This window comes from Microplitis mediator, chromosome 2 (genome assembly GCF_029852145.1).
Source record: "Microplitis mediator isolate UGA2020A chromosome 2, iyMicMedi2.1, whole genome shotgun sequence".
NCBI lineage: Eukaryota > Metazoa > Arthropoda > Insecta > Hymenoptera > Braconidae > Microplitis > Microplitis mediator.
Window position 1 is genome coordinate 1,514,028 of NC_079970.1, and position 24,672 is coordinate 1,538,699.

General features: G+C 34.5%; 2 protein-coding genes across 5 annotated transcripts in view; one reads left to right on the top strand and one right to left on the bottom strand.

Moving 5' to 3' along the window:
• The window catches only part of LOC130678663 (cAMP-specific 3',5'-cyclic phosphodiesterase), an 81,802-nt gene that overhangs the window by 54,321 nt on the left and 2,809 nt on the right, over positions 1-24,672 (bottom strand). Inside the window, exon 1 of one of the 3 annotated variants that reach the window (XM_057486023.1) lies at positions 24,196-24,539. The exons of 1 other annotated variant lie outside the window; for it this stretch is intronic. In XM_057486023.1, coding sequence (XP_057342006.1) covers positions 24,196-24,500 — 305 coding nt within the window. In that variant the 5' untranslated portion in view covers positions 24,501-24,539. Of the gene's footprint in view, positions 1-10,914; positions 10,998-24,195; positions 24,540-24,672 lie in introns of those variants that run through there. One more of the 3 variants, XM_057486027.1, reaches the window with a different exon arrangement.
• Positions 4,301-11,031, top strand: LOC130678661 (uncharacterized). 2 transcript variants are annotated; one of them, XM_057486014.1, is made up of 6 exons: positions 4,301-6,989; positions 7,242-7,313; positions 7,379-7,517; positions 7,624-8,912; positions 9,416-9,690; positions 10,896-11,031. In XM_057486014.1, the coding sequence occupies exons 1-6, from the start codon at positions 4,332-4,334 to the stop codon at positions 10,933-10,935; spliced, it is 4,473 nt and encodes a 1,490-aa protein (XP_057341997.1). In that variant the 5' UTR covers positions 4,301-4,331; the 3' UTR covers positions 10,936-11,031. The 2 variants fall into 2 exon arrangements, with proteins under 2 accessions (XP_057341997.1, XP_057341996.1); XM_057486013.1 differs by having other exon boundaries at positions 4,302-6,989; positions 9,343-9,690.

A 24,672-nucleotide genomic window follows, 5' to 3' on the forward strand; every position in this document is an offset into this window, starting at 1 on the left:
AAATATATATGTATATAAAGAGGATGTGGGCAAGGATTTGGCACAGGATGCCGAATATCTAGATGTTGGTGGTGACTTTAAATGTCAACCGGGACAAATACTTGTTGCTACTCATACAAATCCACCCTCCATATATAAGACATCTAGATCTTTCCGCGTGTGTGTGAGTGGGTGTCGCAGTAAAAACTCACGATAAAGTGTTGTATGTTTTAAATACAATTAAAACAAAAGTTAGCTCACTCTTACACATTACATAGTCATTAAATTATCGTTAAATCTCATTACGCGATTTTTCTCTCATGTGTAAATCGATTTAACGAGGATAAAAGTTCAAGGCTACCTACAACCGACGCATATAATTTCAATGGACTTTATAATAACAATAATAATTATTATTATTTCAATTTAAATTTCAATTATAATTTATTTTGTCGTAATTACTTTTGTAATTTATTTGGTTAATTAAATTTAACTTAATTGCTAATTGCATAGAACTGAATAATTATGAGTAAAGTTAAATTTGTCAAAATAAAAATAATATTTTATAAATATTTAAGTTACGTTAAAAGACCTTGTGATTAAATTCTATAAGAGATTAAGTACTGGAGAATAAATGAAACTTGTTGAGAAGGTTCAATCATGACAATTATTTGGTTTATGTACTGTACTTATAGTCGTCATAACAATAAAGTCTTAAGTGCAATTACACTTATTCGCCTACGCGCAAGAGTTTTATAAATTTAAAAAGATTCAAGTTCTCGCTCTCTTCTCTGTGTTTATTCATCTGGCTCTGACTCGGGCTCTGGTTTTGGTACAGACTCTGGTTCTGGCTCTGGCTCTGGCTCTGGTGCCGACTCTTTGTTTACATCTCTGTCTTTCTTTGGCTCAGTATAAATTCATTTTACGTTCACACTAACTTGATAGAGCGAAGCAAGTGGATAGAGTACATTGGATTTAAGATAAATCGAGTTGAGTTGGCGGCGCACAGTACACTCAACAGTGCACACTGCACGCATTGAGAGTAGAATTGACAAGACAAACTACCTTTTGCAATTGATTGAACTACCACTGGTACTCGAGTTAAATACAGTAAGAAGGATGTGTATACAACTTCAATATATTATCCTGGAATTGTATTAAATGTCTCGGTTCCAGGTAAATTAAAACTGTAACCTAGTTTCTGCAATTTTTTTTTTTTTTTTTAATTTAAAAAACTCATGTTTCAAGTACTTTCAGTGAAATTTTAAAACTTTTCTAAATATCATTTTTTTTTTTTTTTGTAAACGAAAAAAATTTCTGAAATTATTTTTTGAAACTTTCAAGTGGAACAAAGAACTCAACTTCTATTCTAAACTTTTTTTAAAAATGATGACAAATTTTTTAAATTTTTAAATAAAAAAAAATTAATTATTACACGGAAAGAAAATTATGGGAAGTTTTGCTATGTATTATGGGAATGGTTCCCATAATGGTATGGGAATAGTACCTATACTACTATAGGGATGGTTCCCATATTGGTATAGGAACTATTCCTATAATATTATGGGAACTATTCCCATAATGTTATGGGAACCATCCCTATAATATCATAAAATTTTTTTTTTGCACAATAGTGTAGAAATTTCCCAAAATTTGAATTTTCTTGAATGTTTTGTGCTGACAAAAAATTCTTGTTAAAAATTTTAATGTTTTTTTTGCCAAATACGATTTTTTTTTTCAATGTTTGAATTTTTGTTTTTATGTTTAATAATATTTCTGTGTATTGTAGAAGTGATTACCACACTTCTTTAAATTAATTTTTTCATGATAATATGGGAATCATTCCCATAATATTATAGGAATGGTTCCTATAATAGTATGGGAACTATTCCCATAATATTATGGGAATGATTCCCATAATGGTATACGAACCATTCCAATTGCATTATGGGAATCATTCCCATAATATTATGGAAATAGTTCCCATACTATTATAGGAACCATTCCCATAATATTATGGGAATGGGTCCTATAAATTATAGGAACCATTCCCATAAATTATAGGAATGATTCCCATAATATTATATAAAGTATTCCTATAAATTATAGGAACCATTCTTATAATTATAGGAACCATTCCTATAGTGTTATGGGTATCATTCCCATAATTATAGGAACTATTCCTATAATTATAGGAACCGCTCCCATAATTTATGGTCGTAATTCCTATTTTGGTATAGGAAACATTTCACAAAATTATGGGAACCGCTGCCATAATTTTCTTTCCGTGTAGTTTATTTTATTTGAAGTAAAAATACGATTTTTAAAAATTCATGATATCAATGGAGTTTAATTAGAAGGATAAAAATTGATATTCAAATTCCCAAAACAATAAATTTAAAATAAAAAAATATTAATAATGAATGATCTTTTTTGGTATAATCCTGAAAATAAATTTTAAATTATCTGCATTTGAATTATTAATGATAGAGTTTTTAATAAAAAATTCAAAACGAATTCTATTTATCGCAAACTGCACCTGAAATAATTATCTACTTTCCATACATAAATATTTATTTAAAAAAAAAAAAAAGTAAAAAATAATAACGACATAAAAATCGTTGAAAGCATAAAGATAATGGGTTCTATTGTGACAGAAGTGTGGGATGAATAAGGACAGCACACGCGTCTCCTCAAACACAACATACTCCACTTGTTGGACGCGCGGTCATCGGAGGCCGCCACCTGATGCTACGCCACTGCTCATCGATTCCCCAAACTCAAAAAGAACCCCGTTGTCATGACGACCCAACTTCACCCCTACACGGGTTGCAGCACCGAGAGACCGATGCCGCCTTGGTCGTAGTTGTCGCAGCCGCTTTTACCGCCGACGCCTCTGTCGTGTTCTTCTCAAGATACAAACCCGAGCTCCAATGCAACCCCTACTACTCACACCCGCAACTAAGACCTAAACTACTTGGACCAGCACTCACGGCTCACGCGACCACCCAAGACGTGACACATTACGCGGCATTAGCACACAATACGTGTGCAATTTAACGACAGCGATACCCGAAATGATAAACATCATTTATAAAAATCGATATTTTAAATTACCTGTCATTATTTATCACCTGTCAGCATCCCGAGCCCCAACCCCGAGCCCGACCGCAGCCAGTGCCACTGCCACTGAATTTAATTTACAAAGCAATTTCATACTACTTGGAACTAAAACAAACTGAGGGAGCAAACAAACCAAATAACAAAAATACTCGAGCGATCTTGAGCGGTATAAATATAAATATAAATATATATGAGCCTGGTGAAGCTTGATAAATAAATACCTGGCAATCTAGCCGCATCTACGTGTACTTTATTATCACTATCACCAGTGGGTTTAATAAAATAAAAATAAAAAAAAAAATAATGACAGGCATGCGTTTTACTAGCGCGCTAAAACGGTTTTCAAGATGGCAATGGGCGTTTCAAGTTTATTGATTGTAAAATGAAGAGCTTTTTGTAGCATATCACTTAAACATTTTTAAAAAAATAAATAAAAAAATTTTAAATAAAATCCCGGCCCCTTAAATGGGGGACTAAAAATAAAAACCGCTTGGGGTTAATGGATGCGGAAGAGTTTTTCTTTGGTTTTAATATTTTCGAGTTTGAGAGTGAGTTTTTTAAAAAAATAAATAAATAAAACAAGCAAGCTGAAGTCAATGACCAGTCAGAAGCTTCAAAGCTCGCTCGTGGTGAGGCCACCCTGCATATTTCAGTTTGAACGCGTCACAAGGCGGTTTGTGACGTCACTGTTAACCTACATACACCAAGGGGCTGTACGTAGACTCTATACTCCACTCGATGGCTATAGTCACGTTTCTCCGACCCCCGTCATCCTCGTAACAGTGACCCACCCCTGTATATATTTCTTCTCGGCAATAAACCTTCAGTTTTCCACCATCTACCATCTATTTTAGCTTCTTACTTTTTACTTCTCTTCTTACTCTCTATCTCTCTCTCTCTCTGTCTCCCTATTACTCCATGCCAGCAAACGCTAACGCTCCCTACTGAGTACCAACATATATATTTAACCTCGGTTTAAATCTCATTTTTAAATCTTTTCCAACCACCAAAACACAAACAAAATATAAACCATCCTATATATATATTAAATTATTATGTCACGCACTGACACTTTGGTTATGAATTTTTTTTATCGTTATTACTATTCATAGATTTGAATTAAATTGTGTGTTGTGTTAAAAAAAATAAATGAAGACACGGGTTTTAAATGGGGTAAAGTAAATATATATATATGTGTGTATTTGCACGTATATATTTAAGAAATTAAAATGGCTGAGGTTAATGATGAAGTTAATAATGATAAAGTTGATAATGAGAACTTGCAAGTCCGCGAAATAATGCCGGCAAGAAATAATGACAAAGTTGAAGGTGAAGAGCAAGAAGACGAACAAGTTGATGAAATACTTTCTGAGAGTAATGAAAAAATATCTGAGACTGTTCTAAACAAAGTTATGCACGATAAGGTTACAAAGGAAAAAGTGCACGAAGTTGATTTAACAGACGGTAATGTCACCGGAGAATTGAATAAAAATAATAATTATAGAGGATACGGGCAAGAAGCCGAAGGAGAGACGAGTAATTTAAATCGTTTTGGAGAAGGCTCCGAAGTAGGTAAGGACGTTAAAGTTAATGAAAGTAAACATAAAATATTTAAATGCTGCGCAGACAATTTCTGCGAGTTGGTGTCTCGTCGCAAAGAGCGCAATGAAAAATTGACGAGACGTCAGATCGAAATAAGCAACCGTTTGGCGACGTTGGAAACCTGGCTGCCGATGGTTACTTTCAACAGGGTGATGAAGGGCGACGTCGATCCTCAGAATATCGTCAAGTGTATCGAGGAACAGGCGGCGATTATGTCATCGGTGACAGTGAATGCTAATAAGAGGAAACGTGAGGGCGCTCACGAGATTGGCGGTCTCGAAGCCGAACGGAAGGAAGCGCTCAGGAAACACGACGAGGCACGTAAAGTATTGCACGAAAAGCAATTGGAATTGAAGAAAGTTAATGAACAAATTGAGGATGCCGGACGGAAACAAGAGGAATTGCAGCGTATGATTGATGAGGAGGAAAAAAATTACGAGGAAAATTCGAAACCGGGTATTGGGGGCGGAAGTAAAAGTGAGTCTCAGTACTCGTTTTGCTCGGATGACCTCGAGTACTTGACCAAATTGGAGGAATTTATTATTGGGGAGCGGAAAATTAAGAAGGAACTGGAAGAACTGGAGGCCAAGGAAGCCGTTTACATGAAAATATTGAAGGCCAGTGAGGAAAGTTGGAAGGAAAACGCGGGGAAGCCCAAAAAGGGCCTAGATGTTGATGGTAATGCCGGCAGTGCTGCTCTGAATGTTGATGTAGATAAATTACGTGGTCAATTGGAAGTTAAATCGTCGGCGAATCAACAGCTTGCTGATCGGATTTGTCAGTTGGAAGACCAGATTGAAAATCTCGAGAGCAAATTACGTAATTGCAATCACCAGATTATTGAATTTAGCGAAAAGCACAAGACTGAGCTGGAGATGGCTGCCAAATTGGGGGAGAAAATGAAAACTAATGGTACGGGTGACAGTGAAATAAGTGTTAGAGATAAGGCGACACTTGCTAGAGTTAACACAACAGATACATCCTCAGGCAGTAGGATGAAAATACGTACCAGCGGAAGTGGGAGCAGTAGGAAAAGAATGAAAGATAAATCTGTAAATGCCATTGTAGGAACAAGTTCGAAAAATACTCTCGCGCGAATCCAAGTTACTGATCGTGCTGTGCAAGATCCAATTTCAGTAAATCCATCTCTGGGTAAAACCAGTCGTACTGCTGATGAAAAATCTATTGGAAATAAAAAAATGACGATTCAAGAGACGTATGTTTACTCTTCTTTCACGTCTTCTGCTGGGGAAGACAGTAAATTTAACAGGGATCCAGACAATGAAACCGGAGAAGAAACTGTGAAACGTATTACCACATTTGACGGAGCACAAACATCTAAAAGTACATTATCGAGCAGAAGAGACAATGAATCATCACCCAGAGTAGATGGTTCTCGGAGCTACGATAAAACTTTACAAGATGACAGTCACGGCAGTGATAATAATCGTACGAAAGAAATGGATAGTGTTGGAAGCAGCAAACGTTCTTCAACCCACTCGCAGAATGAAAAATTTGATGCCCTAGTCTTTGGTAATCCAGAATCTTTATTGGACGACAGCTTTACCAGCAAATCCGCTCGGTTGGATTTATCGACGGTTTCGGAATTGGAAGAGCGTAATGATAAAAGTATTAATGAGGAATCTACTCTGTACGAAAGGGAGCTGCCTTTTGGAGAAGCTCAAAAAAATGGTGATCCCGAGAATAATGATAGCTTTGTAAGCTTGAGATCGCAGCTCACTAAAGACCAAACAAATTATGATTTCCCTGATATTTCTGATACAACTAATGATCAGTCTACTCGGTACGGTTTGATGCCGTCTGAACAAATTGATGATGAGTTGCTTTTATCATTGAAATCACGGCTGAGTAATGAAACTGTTGGCACTGGCGATTCACCTGATGATCAGAGTCAAACTCATTATGGTTCAATCAGATTTCTAGAAGCCGGAAAAGATGCTGGGCAACCAGGTGCTGATGATCAGTTATTTGTTTCCTTGAAATCGCGGCTGAGCAAAGAAGAAACTGATTACAGTTTTTCTGGTATCGCTGGTGACATCGTCGATCCAATTGATCAGAATCAAAGTAAGTCTAGCTCGGTCAGGTTTAAAAAAGCTCAAGAAAATTATGAACCAGGTGCTGATGATCAGTTATTTGTTTCATTGAAATCGCGACTGAGCAAAGAAGAAACTGATTACAATTTTGGCGACGGGGATATTGTTGTCCATAAAAAAGAATTGGAATCATGGCTACGAAGCCTTCAGTCAACGCTCTCGATTACCTCGGTAACTAATTAGATTAAATTATTTTTTTAATCCGTAAGCTCTTGTTAAAAATTAGCATTTATTCAAATGAATGAAATTCTTTTAGCATTAATTTGAATTTTTCAGGAATTAAATCGTGAATTATAATAAATAACTATTTTATAAAATAATTGTTACTAGAATTTTAAATTTGAATAAATCAAAAATAGTATTAAGGTGGAATTTATAATAAAATGAATTGAATTTAATTAAATAAGTGTAATAATATTTCAGAAATGCAAAGAATTTGATATTAAAAAGCCAGAAGTTATTAAAATTATTGAAGCAATATCCCGGCATTTAGGGGTAAGTGAAATTTCGCATATAATACAATTTGTTGACCATTAATATTGCCGTTTCCGTTCTTGTAGATTGAATCGGTGAGTGATGATGGAAAGGAAACGATCCCTGCTACTGGGAATGCTGTAACCAAGACGACGGCTCAGACCAATGAAATTCAAGCACCACCTCACGGAATGGATGAATATCAAACTCAAGAAGTAATAGCAGGTATAATTTAAATAGAACAAATTACATTGTCGTATCTTTTTGTTATTCTCCTCTCGACAATCATCATCTTAATAAAAATGTTTACTCAGAAAATAAAAATTTTCAGCAAAACCAATTTATCTCGAGGACAAATCCAAAGACTCGTTGATTAAAAAGGAACGTAGCAAGCCGCCGAATCTTGAGCTACAGCGAGACTCTGCTCTTTATATTGACGAACAAGCGGAAATGAAAATGATTAAAGACTATGTCGGGTTGCCATCAGCGGCGTCTACGCCCGTCGAAAAAGAATTCAAACAAACAGAGCCAGTGCACGGCAACGTTGGTATCGATTCGGCGACATCAATCCAGCCATCAGTATCCAAACAGTCGTCTTGGAATACCCGAGACCAGGAAGCGGTTCGCTCGGCGTCAATTAACGAAAAATCAATGGACTTGGAAGAAAATAAACAGAGCAAAGTACGAGTAATTTTGCCAGATGACGGAGACAAGTCGAGGGAAAAATATGTAAATGCGGCAACTAATACAATTACCGAGATAACAATGAATACTGTTGACGGAGATAGACGTGATGTTGGTACTTTAGCAGTACCCTCACTTGCAAATGAATCACAATCAGACGAACCAGATGGCACATTATTATTGAACGATAATACTCAGCAGCACAAGCACCAGAATCAAGATGAAACCAACAACTCAGGCGCAGCTTCTATTGTCCTACCATCAACTCTGGATACTATATCCGAGCCTCAAGGTATCACTACTACTACAACATCGAAAATTACTATTGGTACAACAACAGCAACTGCTACTGCTACTGCCAGCGCGGGTACGAGCACAAGCAATTTATCTGTAAGAGGTGAAGGTAAAGCTGGAGCTAAAGGGCATGAGAAGAAGGTTTTAACGGCGGATCCGATGCCTGAGGGAGAAATTTTTAAAGACATTGAGAAAACCGTCGGAATAAAGTACAGGACGAAAATGAATTCTTCAGAATCTGAGCGGGCTTTGAGGAGCGGAGATGTGAACCGTAAAATCGACGAAACCGGATCGTGGAAAGATAGAGACAGAGCACGGAAGGATGATCTGAAGAAGAAGATGATGGAATCAAGGGAAATGAAAGACTTTGAGGACGATGAGCAGGAGGGGGAGTGGGAGGATCAATTGAAAAGGATGGAAAAGTTGGCCGAGGATAAAGGAAGAAAAGGCGGGAAAAAATTTTATGAGAATAAAGAAACGCACATGAAAGAACCCGATGGATCGAGCGATAGAGTTAAATTTCGAAGGAATTTTATTGACAAATACCCAATCGCTGTCGGGCAGACGGGTCACTTTTGTGACGAAAAGTTATCCGTCAGCCCTAAAAATACCTGCTGTATTTGTCACGAAACTCGACAGGGCGTAAGTTATTTTTTCCCTAATTGGCTTTTTATTTTTTTTATCTTTGTCTGACAATAGAAATTTATTTGTATCAACGGTTACTTTAATTATGCGAGAGTTTATAACGGGCTGAGGTATAAACAAAAAACTTTTGTGTTATAATTAAAATAAGTAACTCTGCCCAAGTTATTTTATTTGTTATGTAAATTTAATTAACCCTGGGGAAATTTACCCGAAGTTATGAGTGTCTAAAATAATTAAACTGATGTACAGAATTTTGTTTAAATCATTAACCAAACAGTAAATAATTAACGAGCATTAAAAATTAACCCAGTTCAATAATAAATTTACTGGATGCCTGTTTTAAATTCTCGTAATTATTGATCGCGTTGATAAAAAAACCATTTGAATTATTTTATTTAAAAATTAAATTTGAAATAAAACAAAACAGAAAACGCTGACGAAGAGTCAATACGAGGAATTAGTGGCCAGAGCGGGAGTAAATCCCCGTGTTTGTTTAATAGAGTCAACATCTGAATTTAGTGATCAGCAAATACAGTCAAGCCGTAAAACCAGCCCGTCAAAAACTACCAGCCCAAGGAAACCCTCTGCGGGCACTCAAACCTCCAAAGTCAGACACCAAGAGCCCAAAGGTTACCCAGATTTCAGCTGTGAAATATGCGATTGCGACCCATGTGGCAGCGGTTCTCCCTCGCCATCGACTAGAAATTTATTCAAATATAAATCAAAGTCTGGCTCGCCGAGCCCGAGGTCTGACGACGACAAAACTTTGCGCCGGGTGAGTAAAACCACTTGCTGATATATTTGTATGCCCACACGGAAAAAAATTAATCGTGAATGCAACATGATGCAGTCTTGGTAAATAAACATGATAAAATCATGTTGCATTTACATGATTTGTCATGTTTCGGCTACATGATAATCATGTTACGGTAACATGAGAAAATCATGTTGCATTCACATGATTTGTCATGTTTCGGCTACATGATAATCATGTTGCATTCACATGATTTGTCATGTTTTGGCTACATGATAATCATGTTTCGATTACATGATAATCATGTTACGGTAACATGAGAAAATCATGTTGCATTCACATGATTTGTCATGTTTCGGCTACATGATAATCATGTTGCATTCACATGATTCGTCATGTTTCGGCTACATGATAATCATGTTGCATTCACATGATTTGTCATGTTTTGGCTACATGATAATCATGTTTCGATTACATGATAATCATGTTACGGTAACATGAGAAAATCATGTTGCATTCACATGATTTGTCATGTTTCGGCTACATGATAATCATGTTGCATTCACATGATTTGTCATGTTTTGGCTACATGATAATCATGTTTCGATTACATGATAATCATGTTACGGTAACATGAGAAAATCATGTTGCATTCACATGATTTGTCATGTTTCGGCTACATGATAATCATGTTGCATTCACATGATTCGTCATGTTTCGGCTACATGATAATCATGTTGCATTCACATGATTTGTCATGTTTTGGCTACATGATAATCATGTTTCGATTACATGATAATCATGTTACGGTAACATGAGAAAATCATGTTGCATTCACATGATTTGTCATGTTTCGGCTACATGATAATCATGTCGCGGTAACATGAGAAAATCATGTTGCTGCTACATATTGTCATGTAGCCGAAACATGACAAATCATGTGAATGCAACATGATTTTCTCATGTTACCGTAACATGATTATCATGTAATCGAAACATGATTATCATGTAGCCAAAACATGACAAATCATATGAATGCAACATGATTTTCTCATGTTACCGCAACATGACTATCATGTAATCGAAACATGACAAATCATGTGAATGCAACATGATTTCATCATGTTTATTTACCAAGACTGCATCATGTTGCATTGACGATTAATTTTTTTCCGTGCAATTATATTAATTATTGTTTTTGTTTCTGTTTATTGCTGTGGATTTAGTCGTGACCGCAATACTTACCGTACATTAGCAAGCGTATGACGACGAGAGCGTAGATTGTGGTAGCCCCGCAGCTCACCAATGCTACCCTGCTCGGCTTGCATTTTAGCCTGAGCCGTGGCTGCCACAGTGGCAATCACGTGATGTTGGTGCCCAGTTGCGCCCGCCGTGGTGACGCTTCTGCGCGAACGCCACCCTGCTCTACTGCCGGTTCCACCGGCACTTGGTGTTGGTGATTTTTTTTGATAGGTCCTGTAATATATATATCCATTATCATCATCATCATCATCATCATCATCATCACTATCAATACTCTAGTAATTACTGTACTTTTTTTTATAAAAAAAATTAATAAGCCAGAAATTTTTTGTACACTTCATTGATGAAATTTTTAAAAGCTAAACTTTTTTTAATTCAAGTAATTTGCTAATGGAGCAGATATTTCTTTTGTCTACTGGACGCATGAAAGAGTTTATGAATTTTTTTATATCTTTTATTAATCCAACGATAAGTGGCAATTAAAATTTATATTTTAAATAATTATGGAAAAAAAAAAAAGTGAGATTAAAATCGACATTTTTAAAAGTATCAGCTGATAAAAAATTGGAACTTTAATGTCTTTATAATACGCAGTAATAAAAGTTTTAATTAAACTTGAATTTTTTTTATTTATAAACTTGATGTGAGGAAAAATAATTAACCGGCATTTTCACAAATCCTTTTATAAATAAATTAGTGTATACATACACTATAAATATATTATTAAATCTACATTACTTACGAGGTACTTGGCAGCCTTAGAACCCTCGTTCGCAAAAAAATTGCCTCTAATTTACCATTTTTATTTTGTCCGCGATATTAAAAATTTATAAACTTTACTGGGTTTTTTTCCCGCGTACAGACTATACATTTTCACGTAGATTTAATTAAATAATATTAAAAAACCCGTGGCATGCAATAAGAAAAGTCGGAAAAAATGAAACCGCCTTCGACGTGTTCTAAATTCATCTGTCTTCCCGACGCTAAAACTTTTAATTTAATTCCACTCTTTTATAATTTTATTTTCTTCCATTATTGGATTATAAAGATAAAAAAAATCAATCAATAGAATAATCCATTCCATTATTCTTCGGCGGAAAAAATAAATTGAATCTACTTCTTTCTGCGTCTATCTACCCTCAGCCAACTGAAAAAAAAAAAAAAAAAAAAATAGTAATAACAAAAAAAAGGTACAAACCTTTCTTTAGTATGTCGACACTCTTCATCGTCCTCTTCCTCAATATCGTGTAATCTGGGACTGAGCCGGTGCTGTGTGTTGCCGTCTTTGTTGCTGCAGTCCTCAGAATTATTGTGTTGGTCTTTAGAGTCTTTGGTTAAAGTAAAAGAGCCGCCTTTGGCGACAGCCTCGACAGCAGCGTCGAGAGCCGCTAGATCGTCCAACTCTCCATTAAAGTCGTTGGAGCTGTTATTACTACCACTACGTTTGCAGGTACTCTTAATTACACTCGTGATGCTGCTCTTCTGGTTCTGTCTGCGTCTGTTGCTGTGGCAGACGATAATTGATGACTTGTTGGTTTTGCTACGTGAGTTGGTCTCGGTCCCAGACGGAGAACCACCGGCACTATTGCCCTCACTTACACCGGTACCGGTACCACCGGATCCACCGGCACTTGCACTAGATCCACCAGCACTGAGACCACCAGGAGCTCCTCGCCCGCCGCCGCCGGCGCACGGCAGGCAGCACGACCACGTGCCCCCCACTTCGGTACCCTGACTAAAAGCAGCGTCAAAACATTAAGGATCCACCATGAAGAAGCCACCGTTTCTACGGATTCAATAACCACCAGCTCGATCCAGTCTTGGACTATTTATTTATACTTTTATTATCAATATCTCAACTTATCGGTGGGACCAATCCTGCCACCGTCATCATTACTACCATCATTAATATCAACATTATGACCGCCGACGACGTCTACGTCTCCAGCACGCTTTATCTTCACTCATTCATTATTCCTCTTGTTCATTATCATAATTATTTAATTTATCTATGTCAATTGAACACATTATTAAATGCTTTAGCAAGCATGTCCATAAATTGTTTTATTAATTTAAGTCACATTGTTTCACTTACAACAGTAACATTTATTTTTCCACACTTACGGAAAATATATATGTCCTTATTAAATAACCACCAGTTTAAATTTACATACCGACAATCACACAGTTACGACTGTCAGTTGATATAGATTTTTACTCATCTAGAAAATTATTATACGTCAACTGTACATATGTATGTACGTACGTACATCATATATGTACTTGTTTACGAGTCTGAAGGGTAAAATAATAAATAAAAAAATGATTAAAGGACAAAAGATGTAATTACTGAAATGTACTTTTGCTCTAGAGTCGTTAGCTCCGTTTGTTATTATATTTAATAAATATATATGTATATATTTTTTCGGTGTGTATATTCCGATCGAACTTGTATCCCTACTAACCCGTAGCCACCTAAAACCATTTGGCAAGCCCCTATTCGTTTATCACGAGCCCGCTCACACACTTGCACCCCCGCGAGCCCACGACTTTCATCCCCTGCCGCCTGACTATATTTCTCTTTAGATTTTCTCACCCTGCTTGTCCTCTTTCTAATCTTCACTCCAATATTATTATTATTATTATCCCTATACACTACGTCTCTCCGTATTATTATTATTGTTGTTATTATTATAATAATAATCGCTGTCACTATTATTATTTAACCGAGTTCTTCTAGCATAAACATGACCGTCCCCAGCACTTAGACTCAACTAGAGCAGTATATTTAATATTTTAATCCCGAGCAATCAAAATAAGATAGACTAGAAAGTAACTTTGCCATTTCCTCTCACTCTACCCCCTCTTTCGTCTCCCTATTTAAGTTGTTACTACTTGATCTCCATAAAATATTAAATGTGATGCTTACTCGCGGTAACCTTGACTTGCGCTAAATCCCCAGAGCTGACACTTTTTAAATTTACCCGGGGAAAATAAAATATAATTAATAAATACGAGGCGACACTTGAATCTATGAAAATATATTCGACTTTCCGTCAGATTAAAATTATAAACAAACAGCGGAAGCGAAACAATGTCATTTTATGTCAATATTCGCGACGGGTAAATTGAATTTTAAATTTTAATTAATTGTATTTAAATAAATTTATAACGACCGAAAACTGAAATATAACTGCCTGTTATTGAACTTTATTTTATTTTTTAAAAAATAAATAAAAATCGGATTTTTTTTTTTAAGCCAATTGCAATAAACTAAACAAACCGCACCTCGAGGGATGTTATAGCACTCTGGAGACTAGTATATTCAGGTTGAGATACCAGTGGAAGATCTTTCGACGTCTCGTATCCGAACTAAAGGAAATGGAAAACCGGGAATAGAAGGTATTCGTAGAGTGCTCTGTGTACAATGGAGGTCACCGGTGACGAGACAGAGACAAAAAAAATATTAAATAAATAAAATTTATAAAAAAAAAGTGACATGAAATTTTATTTTTAAAATTCAATTTAATAAAAAAACCCAAAAGGGCGCGTACCTCAACACCCAAACAAATACAAATAAAAATATCAGAGCCACGAGTGCCCGCAGGAGCTTCTGCGAGTCCTTATTGCAATAAAAATAAAAAAAATAATAACTATTAAGGTAAAGACTAGTAAATAATCAGCGGTGTTATCGCGTGACGTCTCTGGTGTAAATGTACCAGACGATGACGACGGCCGAGAGCCGACTAACGGGGAGGGATCGTATCCATCGTAGCTATCCCGCTCTCGACTCGGAACTCGCACAGCACCGCCACGGGGCCGCCCTCTCCTGTCCTCTCCGCGTAGAGTCAGCCAGGCCTCTACACTACTTGTGCTCTTGTGCTCGCTCTACTCGCGGACGATCCTATCCGCGCACTACATACTACATACTACCCAACTACACACTATATACCTACATCTAACCAGACTAGGTACCGCGCGCTTGCGGGCCATCCAGTGACGTAGCATCCGGAAAAACGTCAGATCTTCCGGGTACCGGCCAGGGCCACAACGCTTTTCAGCTTTTATACTTAACTCTATGCCATACTCTACTCTACTCTACTCTATACAATACAATACACTGCAGACTGTACTATTATACTTAAACCTCTCTATTCTAATATCATTACACAGACTGCCCACTCAAACCATCGAGTCCTCAGTCCTCAGTCCTCAAACCGACAGCACATCCACATCAAACGGATTTCAAATTCAATAATACACAAATTACATCACAGACTGATAGATATAAATTTTTGTGCTTCGAAAAATCACTTACAGCAAACAATATATATGTAGAACACATTTCACTCCTATTCAATTCACGTGTCAACTAAACATAATAGAGAATGACACTATACATATGTTCCATCCACTCTATTCTCTGTACATACATATATATATCACGTCATATAAATTTTCTACGGCGTATTATAACTATATTGCCGAACTTTGTGTTCAACTGTCCGGAAAACTACCTCTGTATCACGTCAATGTAGCGAGAAAATTTAAAAAAAAAAATATGAATAATAATAATAATAAAGAAAAACCTTTTTCACCCTCTGGCGGCGTGCACGTACGCCCAGAGCTTTGATAAAAGATATATAAATTTATACCAAACAATATTTACGTACGTTCAGCAACGAGTTTTTACTGCTTGTGCGTACCATACGTTTGGTAGTTTTCGACACAACGCCAACGGCAACCCAACCAGAGTAAACTAAATATATATGTATATATTTCCAACCGAGACGAGAACGAGCTTTTAAACTCTGCGCTATCATGCCACTGTGCTATCACAATGGGATCAGAAAAAATTTATATTTAAATATGTAATAAAAAAAAATAAAAAAAGTTGTGAGTTAAGTGCATGCTCTTCTGGCATATCACTGGCTTACACTATATCGCCGCGGATCTATCTGGAGAGCGACTTTATACGATGCACGTACACTGCATATCACAATTTTATATTTATATAATATACATATATATATAGTATGGATATTAAGTGTGACGCGAGTGCGCTAGAAATAAACGTCAAATTTTCGGCGTCATAGTGCTGATTAAAAATAATAAACCCGCAGTTTCTTGGAAAAATTTATTATTTTTTCTATTAATTATTGATTTACTGGGTCGAGGGGTTAATTATCTGCGTAATTTCCGGATTGGAGATATTCGGTCGTGGCAAATGCAGGGACAGGTGTAGGGAGAGACAGGGAGAGACGGGGAGAGACAGGGACAGGGAAGAAAAAGTATAAGGAAAAGCATAAAATAAAATAAATGAGATCGGATAACAAAGTTGATATTGAGAGTTCGGGTTGAAGCAGCTGCGAACAGAACAGACAGCTCAGATGCCACCACCAGGCCATCATCTCGGGGGGGTCGATATAGCTTGAACGCGTGCGCGTTTCGACATACTCGACCACACTCAAACACTATTATACTCCACTTTGTTTATATATCTATATCTATATCCATATATATCAATATAAATATAGTTATGTAGGTAACTGAATAGTGTACGCAGTGTGGGTGTAGGTGTGCGTATAACAAAGCCCACTTTATGTCGATTAATAATCGAGCACTAGAGACAAGCTTCATTAGCATTTCACGTCTGATGATATTGGCTCATTGCAAAATCACTGTAATACCAACTCGACATTCCCAACTCTGTCCTTTAATACCCTAGCTATTTATTTATGTCCTTGGGTTATATTTATAACTCATTTTATTATATTCCACGGCGATATATCACATCGATTTGCTTTAAAGCCTATTAAAGCTGACAAAAGTTCTGGTTACTGTTATTATTATTACTCTTTTTATTTAATATCATTGTCGATTATTAAAAAAAAAATTGCTCGGAAATTCCTTACGGCTCGTGGTTATGGGGTTTAAATTTTAAGTTTTATAGATTCTTAATATATTTATTTGCGGTGCGTGGATTGAATGTAGATGGAGGTTTTAAAATGTACAAGGGTTGCCGCCCTCGTGTACGTTATTACAGGGATAGAATATTTCCGTCCTAGTTGGAGAAGAGTTGCGCGGACTAGCAAACCAACCTGCTTATGCTTAAGCTAGAACTTTATATCAACGAGTGGAGTATTAAATAGATGTAGATAGTTAAAGAGGAGGAGAGTGATATATAGATATATATAGATAATATATATGGTATCGGTTGCTGATGGGTATGGAAGATGGTGTATAGCCAGCCCGAACAAACGCAACAGGCAGCCATACCAATCAATAATCTCACCCAAGAGTCATACTAATATTAAGTACATCATACATCTCTCACTCATATCACGATATATGTGTGTTACACACCCGAAAATCACATATTCATTAACAATATTAAAACACTGATTTATTACGAGGATACATTTAATTTCTACTAATTAATTAATCATTTGTATCACTTGTGATTTATTGCCGGGCAATTGTTTCTAATTATAATTCATTATTCAATAATTATTGCGATCATATATATATATATAGGGGAAGGGGAGACAAAACGGGATAGGCTGGCAAAAGGGGATACCTTCAAAATGTCGTCAAAATTTTTTTTTCTCGAAAAACTTTCGAAAATGGTCAAAAATGACATCTAGTGTCATTTTACACTATTGAAAGCAAAAAAAAAACATTTTTATATTTTTTGCGAAAAGTATAATATTGGCGCCAATTTCAAATTTTGAAAAGAAATAACAAGGAAAAACTTCTTTAAAAATATGTTGAGAGTAAATTTTATTACTTACATTAATTTAGAGAGACATTATTACATCAATTTTATTCACTTAAAAAAAAAAAAAAAAAAAATTTACTTTTTTTTGGGGTATCCCATTTTGCCCACAGAAAATAAAATTTTTTTTTCTGATGGCAGTCTCAAATTCGTTATATTTATTTCAAATAGAATCAAAATGAAGCCAATTTACGATATTTATGTCCCTAAAAACTAAATTTTTCGTTAAGTATCCCGTTTTGCCCCCCCCCCCCCCTTCCCCTATATTTTTTACGAATAGTGCGCGGTCGAGGAAATTAGAGCGGCAAAATTTTCAACTCTAATTGTTGAAATTCGACGAAAATTATTATTTTTATTATAATTTTGAGATTGTAATTAAAATGTCTATTAGTTTCTATGGTAAATATGTACCGTAGTGTAAATAATTTATTAATGTATTCATAAACCCATTAATCGTGTACGTAATCCATTTGCTATGTTTATCAACAATTATAATAAGTAATTAGCAATTGAAATATATTTAATTACTGATCACTAGTTATTAATTTAATTTATTGTCGTATTAATTAATGCCTGGTCATATATATTGTAAATACTTTTGGGTACACAGAAAAAAGGGATTTTTTCGCTCGAGAAATTTTTTGGAGCGATAAAAAATTCTATTGGCGAGAGTTAAATTTTTTGCGGAAAAAAAATTTTTTTTCTGTGTATTGATCATGATAAATAAAATGGATCACTCTTTAAAAAGTTGTGTTGTAATAAAATAAAATAACATTGCGGATGATACACATCCGGTTTAAAATGTCAACATGTATGAAGTCCAGCCATATTAAAGTGGTTTGTTATTATGAAACCGAGAGTAAATCTCTGTGCTATATTTTATATATATACAACGACATACGGTGCATTGTAATGTAAATATAAAATATATATATATATTTTTTTAAATGACAGTACGTCTACATGACCTAGTTCGCTATTTATTTTATTCTGTCAATTTTTAAAAGTAAATAAATGAATTAATTAAATTTAATTAATCAAAAGTCAATAAATATTCACAGCATAATTTAATAACTGGATGATAAATAAAATCTAAATATAGTTTCTAATGAGAAAATGTATTTTTAGTAAATTCAAATATGATGACGCAAATTTATTTGTAAACAAACTCGCGGATTTTCTCGCGAGTGTTATAAATTTAAACTGGTGTTGATGACTGATAGACGGTAATAAAATGATTTTATATGATAATGATAGAGAAGAGTGCCGTGGATAAATGAGAAAACAAACTCTGCTGCAGAAGTTATATATTTACTGTATACAGTCTCTACTCTACCGGCCTGATATCGATTTCCCTTTTAATAATAAATTTTCATGTTATTTTCTCGCCGAGCCGACGTCGTTTCGTAAAGTAAACAACCGCGTATGCATTTAAGTTTTAAACGGCAGTAAAAATAATAAATTACGAAGCGGTAATTTTTAGAATGAAATTATTTAAAGATGAAACGGAGCCCGAACTTAAAAGATTATTTTACTGGCGGTAAAAAAATAATTTTATAAATAGATTTTTGATGATAATTTAATCGTGTCTGTATTTTTGTAAATCTGATGCGATGGAGAATTAGAATGAAAAATAAACGCCGGTGATATTTTTCAAATGATCGGTTAAAAAAATCGATAGCGGGCGCAGTGCGGACAAACGTTACGGGAATCAAAGTAAAGGCAGATGATGGTGGGTATAATAGTGTGAAATGTGAGTCCATCGAATCGAATAGATGCATAATGAACAATTGTTTCCTGAAAATTACTAGTCAACGCTACACAAATTGTCTAACCGAGCGTTAATTTACCTAGTGGTTATTTAACTTCTGTCCGATACCTGCAATACATCAGGGACAGAATATCAAAGAGTTTTGTTTCTTTATGCTCCAAATAATTACGTTTTGTCATCCGTTTTTTATTTTAAACAAATTCAAATATTTAATTTATTGTTCTTCTATTGAACTATCGATTTTTATAATAATTATTATTTTAGTTGATTGAATTATCAAGCGATCCGGGTAAAAATAATTGGCCGACTCACGCCGGAACTACAGAATTTTATTCAAGGAGGCCTAAATTTGGCCAAAAAATTGAGTCAGTCTATTTTCGATTTTTTTTGGGCCTAACTATCGGCTATTTTTCAGCTTCGCTTTTTTTTAGCCTCTCGTTTACTACCCGGTTTCGGGAATTCGATTTTAAATGCGTAACTGGCCAGCGATATCGAGTAAAAACTAGAAATCCCGCCACGTGTTTGAATTTTTGGTGTAATTTTGAGAAAGTTACATCAATTTGAACTAATCCCTAATTTGACTGAGTACTGTTTTAACAAATCTTTTTATTTTTCCGAGCAACTGACAATTTTGATAACTTGAAAATCTAAAATTTAAAAGTGAGTTTCTTCAAAGCCGCTATCCCTTATTAAAAGAAACGATTTAAAACGATTAGAAAAAAAAATTTTTAAATACTTTTGAATGCTTTTGAATTGTCTTTCTTATGGGCATTTAATATTGCAAATCATTTCGAATCGTTTCTTTTAATCAGGGATGTTTCATTGGATCTCTAGTCTAACTGGCGGTTCCATGCGTTTTGAGCACCTGACAAAATATCCCCGACAAAATATCTCTGGACAAAATATCCCCAGTTTTGTGTCAGTTTTTTTGGCTTTTTTCACTATTTTTGCTATCTTTTCATGGGGATATTTTGTCCGGAGATATTTTGTCGGGGATATTTTGTCGGAGATATTTTGTCAGGTGCTCAAAACGCCTGATACCCTAACTGGGGACTGGACAAAAACTCGATTTTATTTCTACTAGGGCCTTTTTTCAGCAAATTTTCAGCCGAGAAAAAATTTTAATATTCTTTGGATTAAAATTTTTCTATCCAGGAAATGAGTAATAGAAAGCACCAGATCCTTAGCCAGAGTCGTAATTAATTATTCCGAGTTTAATTTCACTGAGTTGTTGTTATTATTGTTATTATTATGCATGTTAAGATTAAGGAAATAATAATTTACTTTCATGAAACATTTATCTTAATGGTGCCATCTAATAAATTACTCAACCACCCGGATCTAAGTAACAAACAATTTAAAAATAACTAAAAACCGAAGTAAAATTTAATATTTAATATTTTTTATTTTATGCAGATAAAAGTAAACTTTAATTTCCGGGCAAGTTATGACGCGGTCATTTATAAGTTTAATTAGTTATAAGTTTACGCAATATAGCTAATTAAAGTGGAAGCCTCTGAACCCTTTTCCTGGCCCAGTCCCTATCCCTGCCGTTTCCTTTCGCTCGTACATTACTAATGAACAAATATTTTATATAAGCCTACAAATGCACTGAATGTTTAATTAAATTCCCTCCCCTTAATATTTAATAATAAAAAATTTTCTTTTGTAACAATAAAATTTATCCGTAAGTAGGATTTATTTTATTTAATTACTTTAATATTTTTCCATCGCATTTATATAAATATTAAATGCCGCGATTAAAAGATAACGAAATTACGTAATTATTTATTTAAATATTTATTATATGAATTATTAGCAACAAATAGATTTTATCGAATCACGCAATAGAAAATAATTATAATAGCAATGAGTTAATTTTTTTAAAAGCAATAATGCATTTTTTTATTGCGGGCAATTACTGTTGTTTGTATTGATAAGAATAATAAAAATAAAAGAAAACGATATTGACAATAAATAAAAATAATGGCAATAAGAGTCTTATTGGTCTGTTGAAATTAAAGTAGAGATTGACGTAAACAATCAATCTTAAAAGTTGATTTTCCAAGCATTTGGTTTTTATGAGCTCTCTTATTTTTTTTCCCTCCCGGTACTTGTCTACTGGGGGTTTAGTTCGGTTCTATATGAGAAGAAAAAAAAAAAAAGGAGAAAAACCCGGTGTATTACCAAGAGACTTGCGGCCCGAAGGCATAGAGATCTAATCAACAGTTAAACTTATTTTCACATCCCTCAAAGATCGTGCGAGGAATAGACATTGACAGACGGGTCAATACTTGGACAGGACTTTTCTGCTGAGTCGGGTTGAGCAGAGCCTGGCGCTTTGTATAACACGTTAGTTTATGTATGAATACTTATATATTTATGTGTATGTATGTATGGAGTACGAAAGTGTAATGTAGAGTAAGATGTACATTAGAGTGTTTCAAATAATCGACTTTTTTTTTTTTGAAGAACATTGAAAAATCGACAGAGTATCTCTAGACAAAGACCCTGTTAAAATATGAGACCTTAATATTAATATTTAAAGGTGGCGATTCACGATTTTCTATTTTCCATTTAAATAACATGGGAAAAAAAATATTTTAATTTTGGAATTTTATACCTCGGCGATGGCTGATTGAACAGATAAGTTCAGGATATAGTTTTGTAGGAAATTGAACGCTCTACAAAAAAAATCTCTTATCATTTTTTGATAAATCGATCTGTTCAAAAGTTATTGGAGCTCGAAGTCAAGTTAGAGTAAATTTCGAGATCTTTTTACTTTTCCGGCGAAACTATCAGACTTATCATAAAATGTCATGAGATCTTTTTTGTAGACAATTTTATTTCCTACAAATTATCATTGATAAATTTTTTTCAAATTCTGCATTTTTTTCTAGTTATTTCCATTTTAATGCCAAGCTTCTAAAAAAGTAGTGTTCTGATCGATTTTAAGAGCTTGGCATTAAAATGAAAACAACTAGAAAACAATGCAGAATTTGAAAAAAATTTATCAATGATAATTTGTAGAAAATAAAATTGTCTACAAAAAAGATCTCATAACATTTTATGATAAGTCCGATAGTTTCGCCGGAAAAGTAAAAAGATCTCGAAATTTACTCTAACTTGACTTCGAGCTCCAATAACTTTTGAACAGATGGATTTATCAAAAAATGATAAGAGACTTTTTTTGTAGAGCGTTCAATTCCCTACAAAAATATATCCTGAACTTATCTGTTCAATAAGCCATCGCCGAGGTATAAAATTCCAAAATTAAAATTTTTTTTTTCCCATGTTATTTAAATGGAAAATAGAAAATCGTGAATCGCCACCTTTAAATATTAATATTAACGTCTCATATTTTAACAGGGTCTTTGTCTAGAGATACTCTGTCGACTTTTCAATGTTCTTCAAAAAAAAAAAAGTCGATTTTTTGAAACACTCTAATGTGTATGTATGTATGGAGTACGAGTGTAATGTAGAGTAAGATGTACATATTGGAGTTTGAATTTAGCGTGTATGTGTGCTGTAAGTACGTAGTCATGCACTTAGTGCTGCCGGTGAGGTTATTACCCGGTAAAAGATCTCGTGCGGGTGCTGACCGGGCGCGGAAGTCCCGCACTATTTTACAATTTCACCTGCAGCATGCTATAGACTGTACACTATTTGTACATTACTGCAGTTATTTTATAATGCTCGCAATAATTCTCTTTGTTATCAACTTGTTCTACTGCTTACGATATTTAAATTATTTTATAAATATTTAAAATGTAATAAATATGTATTTTTTTTTTTTTTTTTTGTAAATATTTTCCCCGCTTTATTTTAATTAAACAAACTTTTTTTATTATCTTACTTCTTATGGTAACATAAAAAGTTTCGTGAAAACCCTTTTATGAAAATTATAATGAAAATGCTTTTCTCATCATTTGTATGGAAATCCTAAAAAAAAAACTTTTTAATAAATTGCTTTTATAAAAATTTTTAACTGAAATATTGAACCTCATATTTTATTATAAATATTTTTTATAAAAATTTACAATTAATTTATTTATGTATTTATAATCCCGCGTAAAAATATTTCATAACTTACATTAATATCATTACTTAGTTATGCCCCGTATAAAAAACTTGTAAAAAAATTTAATAAAATACTAAATTCAATTATTTTTAGAAAAACTCTTAAAGTTTTAAATCCCCATAAAAAAATTCCCCGAGTCCATGTATTAAATATTTATAAAAATATAAAAGAAATTTCTAATAAACACTAAAAATTTATCTAAACTTTGCTTGTAATTTATATAGAAACATTTCCCCAGTGATTCAAGTGATAATATTTTTCTAAGGCTTTTTATGATAATGTTTTCCTAAAGTCTTTCGAGATAATATTTTCCTATACTTAAATAAAAAACGCCATTTCACTAAACTTTAAAACAATTTTTTTCAAGCATTCATAAAAAAAGGACAAAAAAAAAAAAAACTAGAATTTCCATGAATATTTAACGTAAATCGTGTTTCTGGACGAGTGCTCTTTTAATCTCAGTCAACCCTAAGAATTATCCGTCTCTAATGACGACTTAAATCTGACGGATAATAATAATTAAATACAAACCTAAATAATTTATTCCCGCGACAGAGCTTATCTCAGAGCAGAGCTTATCAATATATATATATAATATATAACATTACACAATATTGGGTTATATAATCTCACCTTCTACATCTACTAGGCGCAGCTGGCCAACTTCTTCTTGTTCTCAAAATAATGGGCTGGGGTGGCCGAGTATTTGCGTGACTAAGCACAGGTGCCGAGGCTGGTCCATGATGACGTTTACCCCAAAGATGTCCATGATGAGCAAAAGCTCCCCCAGCTCCAGACCCACTACCACTGCCACAATCACCGACCCAATTTGTCCCGGTATTTCTATTGCCTCCAGCAACATAAACATCCGCGGGATGTGGTCCGCTCTCACTACACGCGCGACGTGACAACATTTCGCACTTGCTCGTGTATTTCATTATTTTCTTTCTCTCCTCTGTCTCACCCCCAACCTCCTTTGCCATATTTTATTTTATCATAAAAAGTTTACCGGCTCCGTTTTTCCCTCTGATTCCCAACCCGACTCCTAAGCTCCCCACGTATTAAAACCAGACACCAGCAATAATGCATCCATAAGTAATTTCCCACTAT

Coding starts and splice junctions, on each gene's coding strand:
- LOC130678661 (XM_057486013.1), top strand. CDS start 4,332: ATGGCTGAGGTTAATGATGAAGTTAATAATGATAAAGTTGATAATGAG. Junction 7,518..7,623: donor AACTCAAGAAGTAATAGCAG/GTATAATTTAAA, acceptor AAAAATTTTCAG/CAAAACCAATTTATCTCGAG. Junction 8,913..9,342: donor GTCACGAAACTCGACAGGGC/GTAAGTTATTTT, acceptor AAAACAAAACAG/AAAACGCTGACGAAGAGTCA.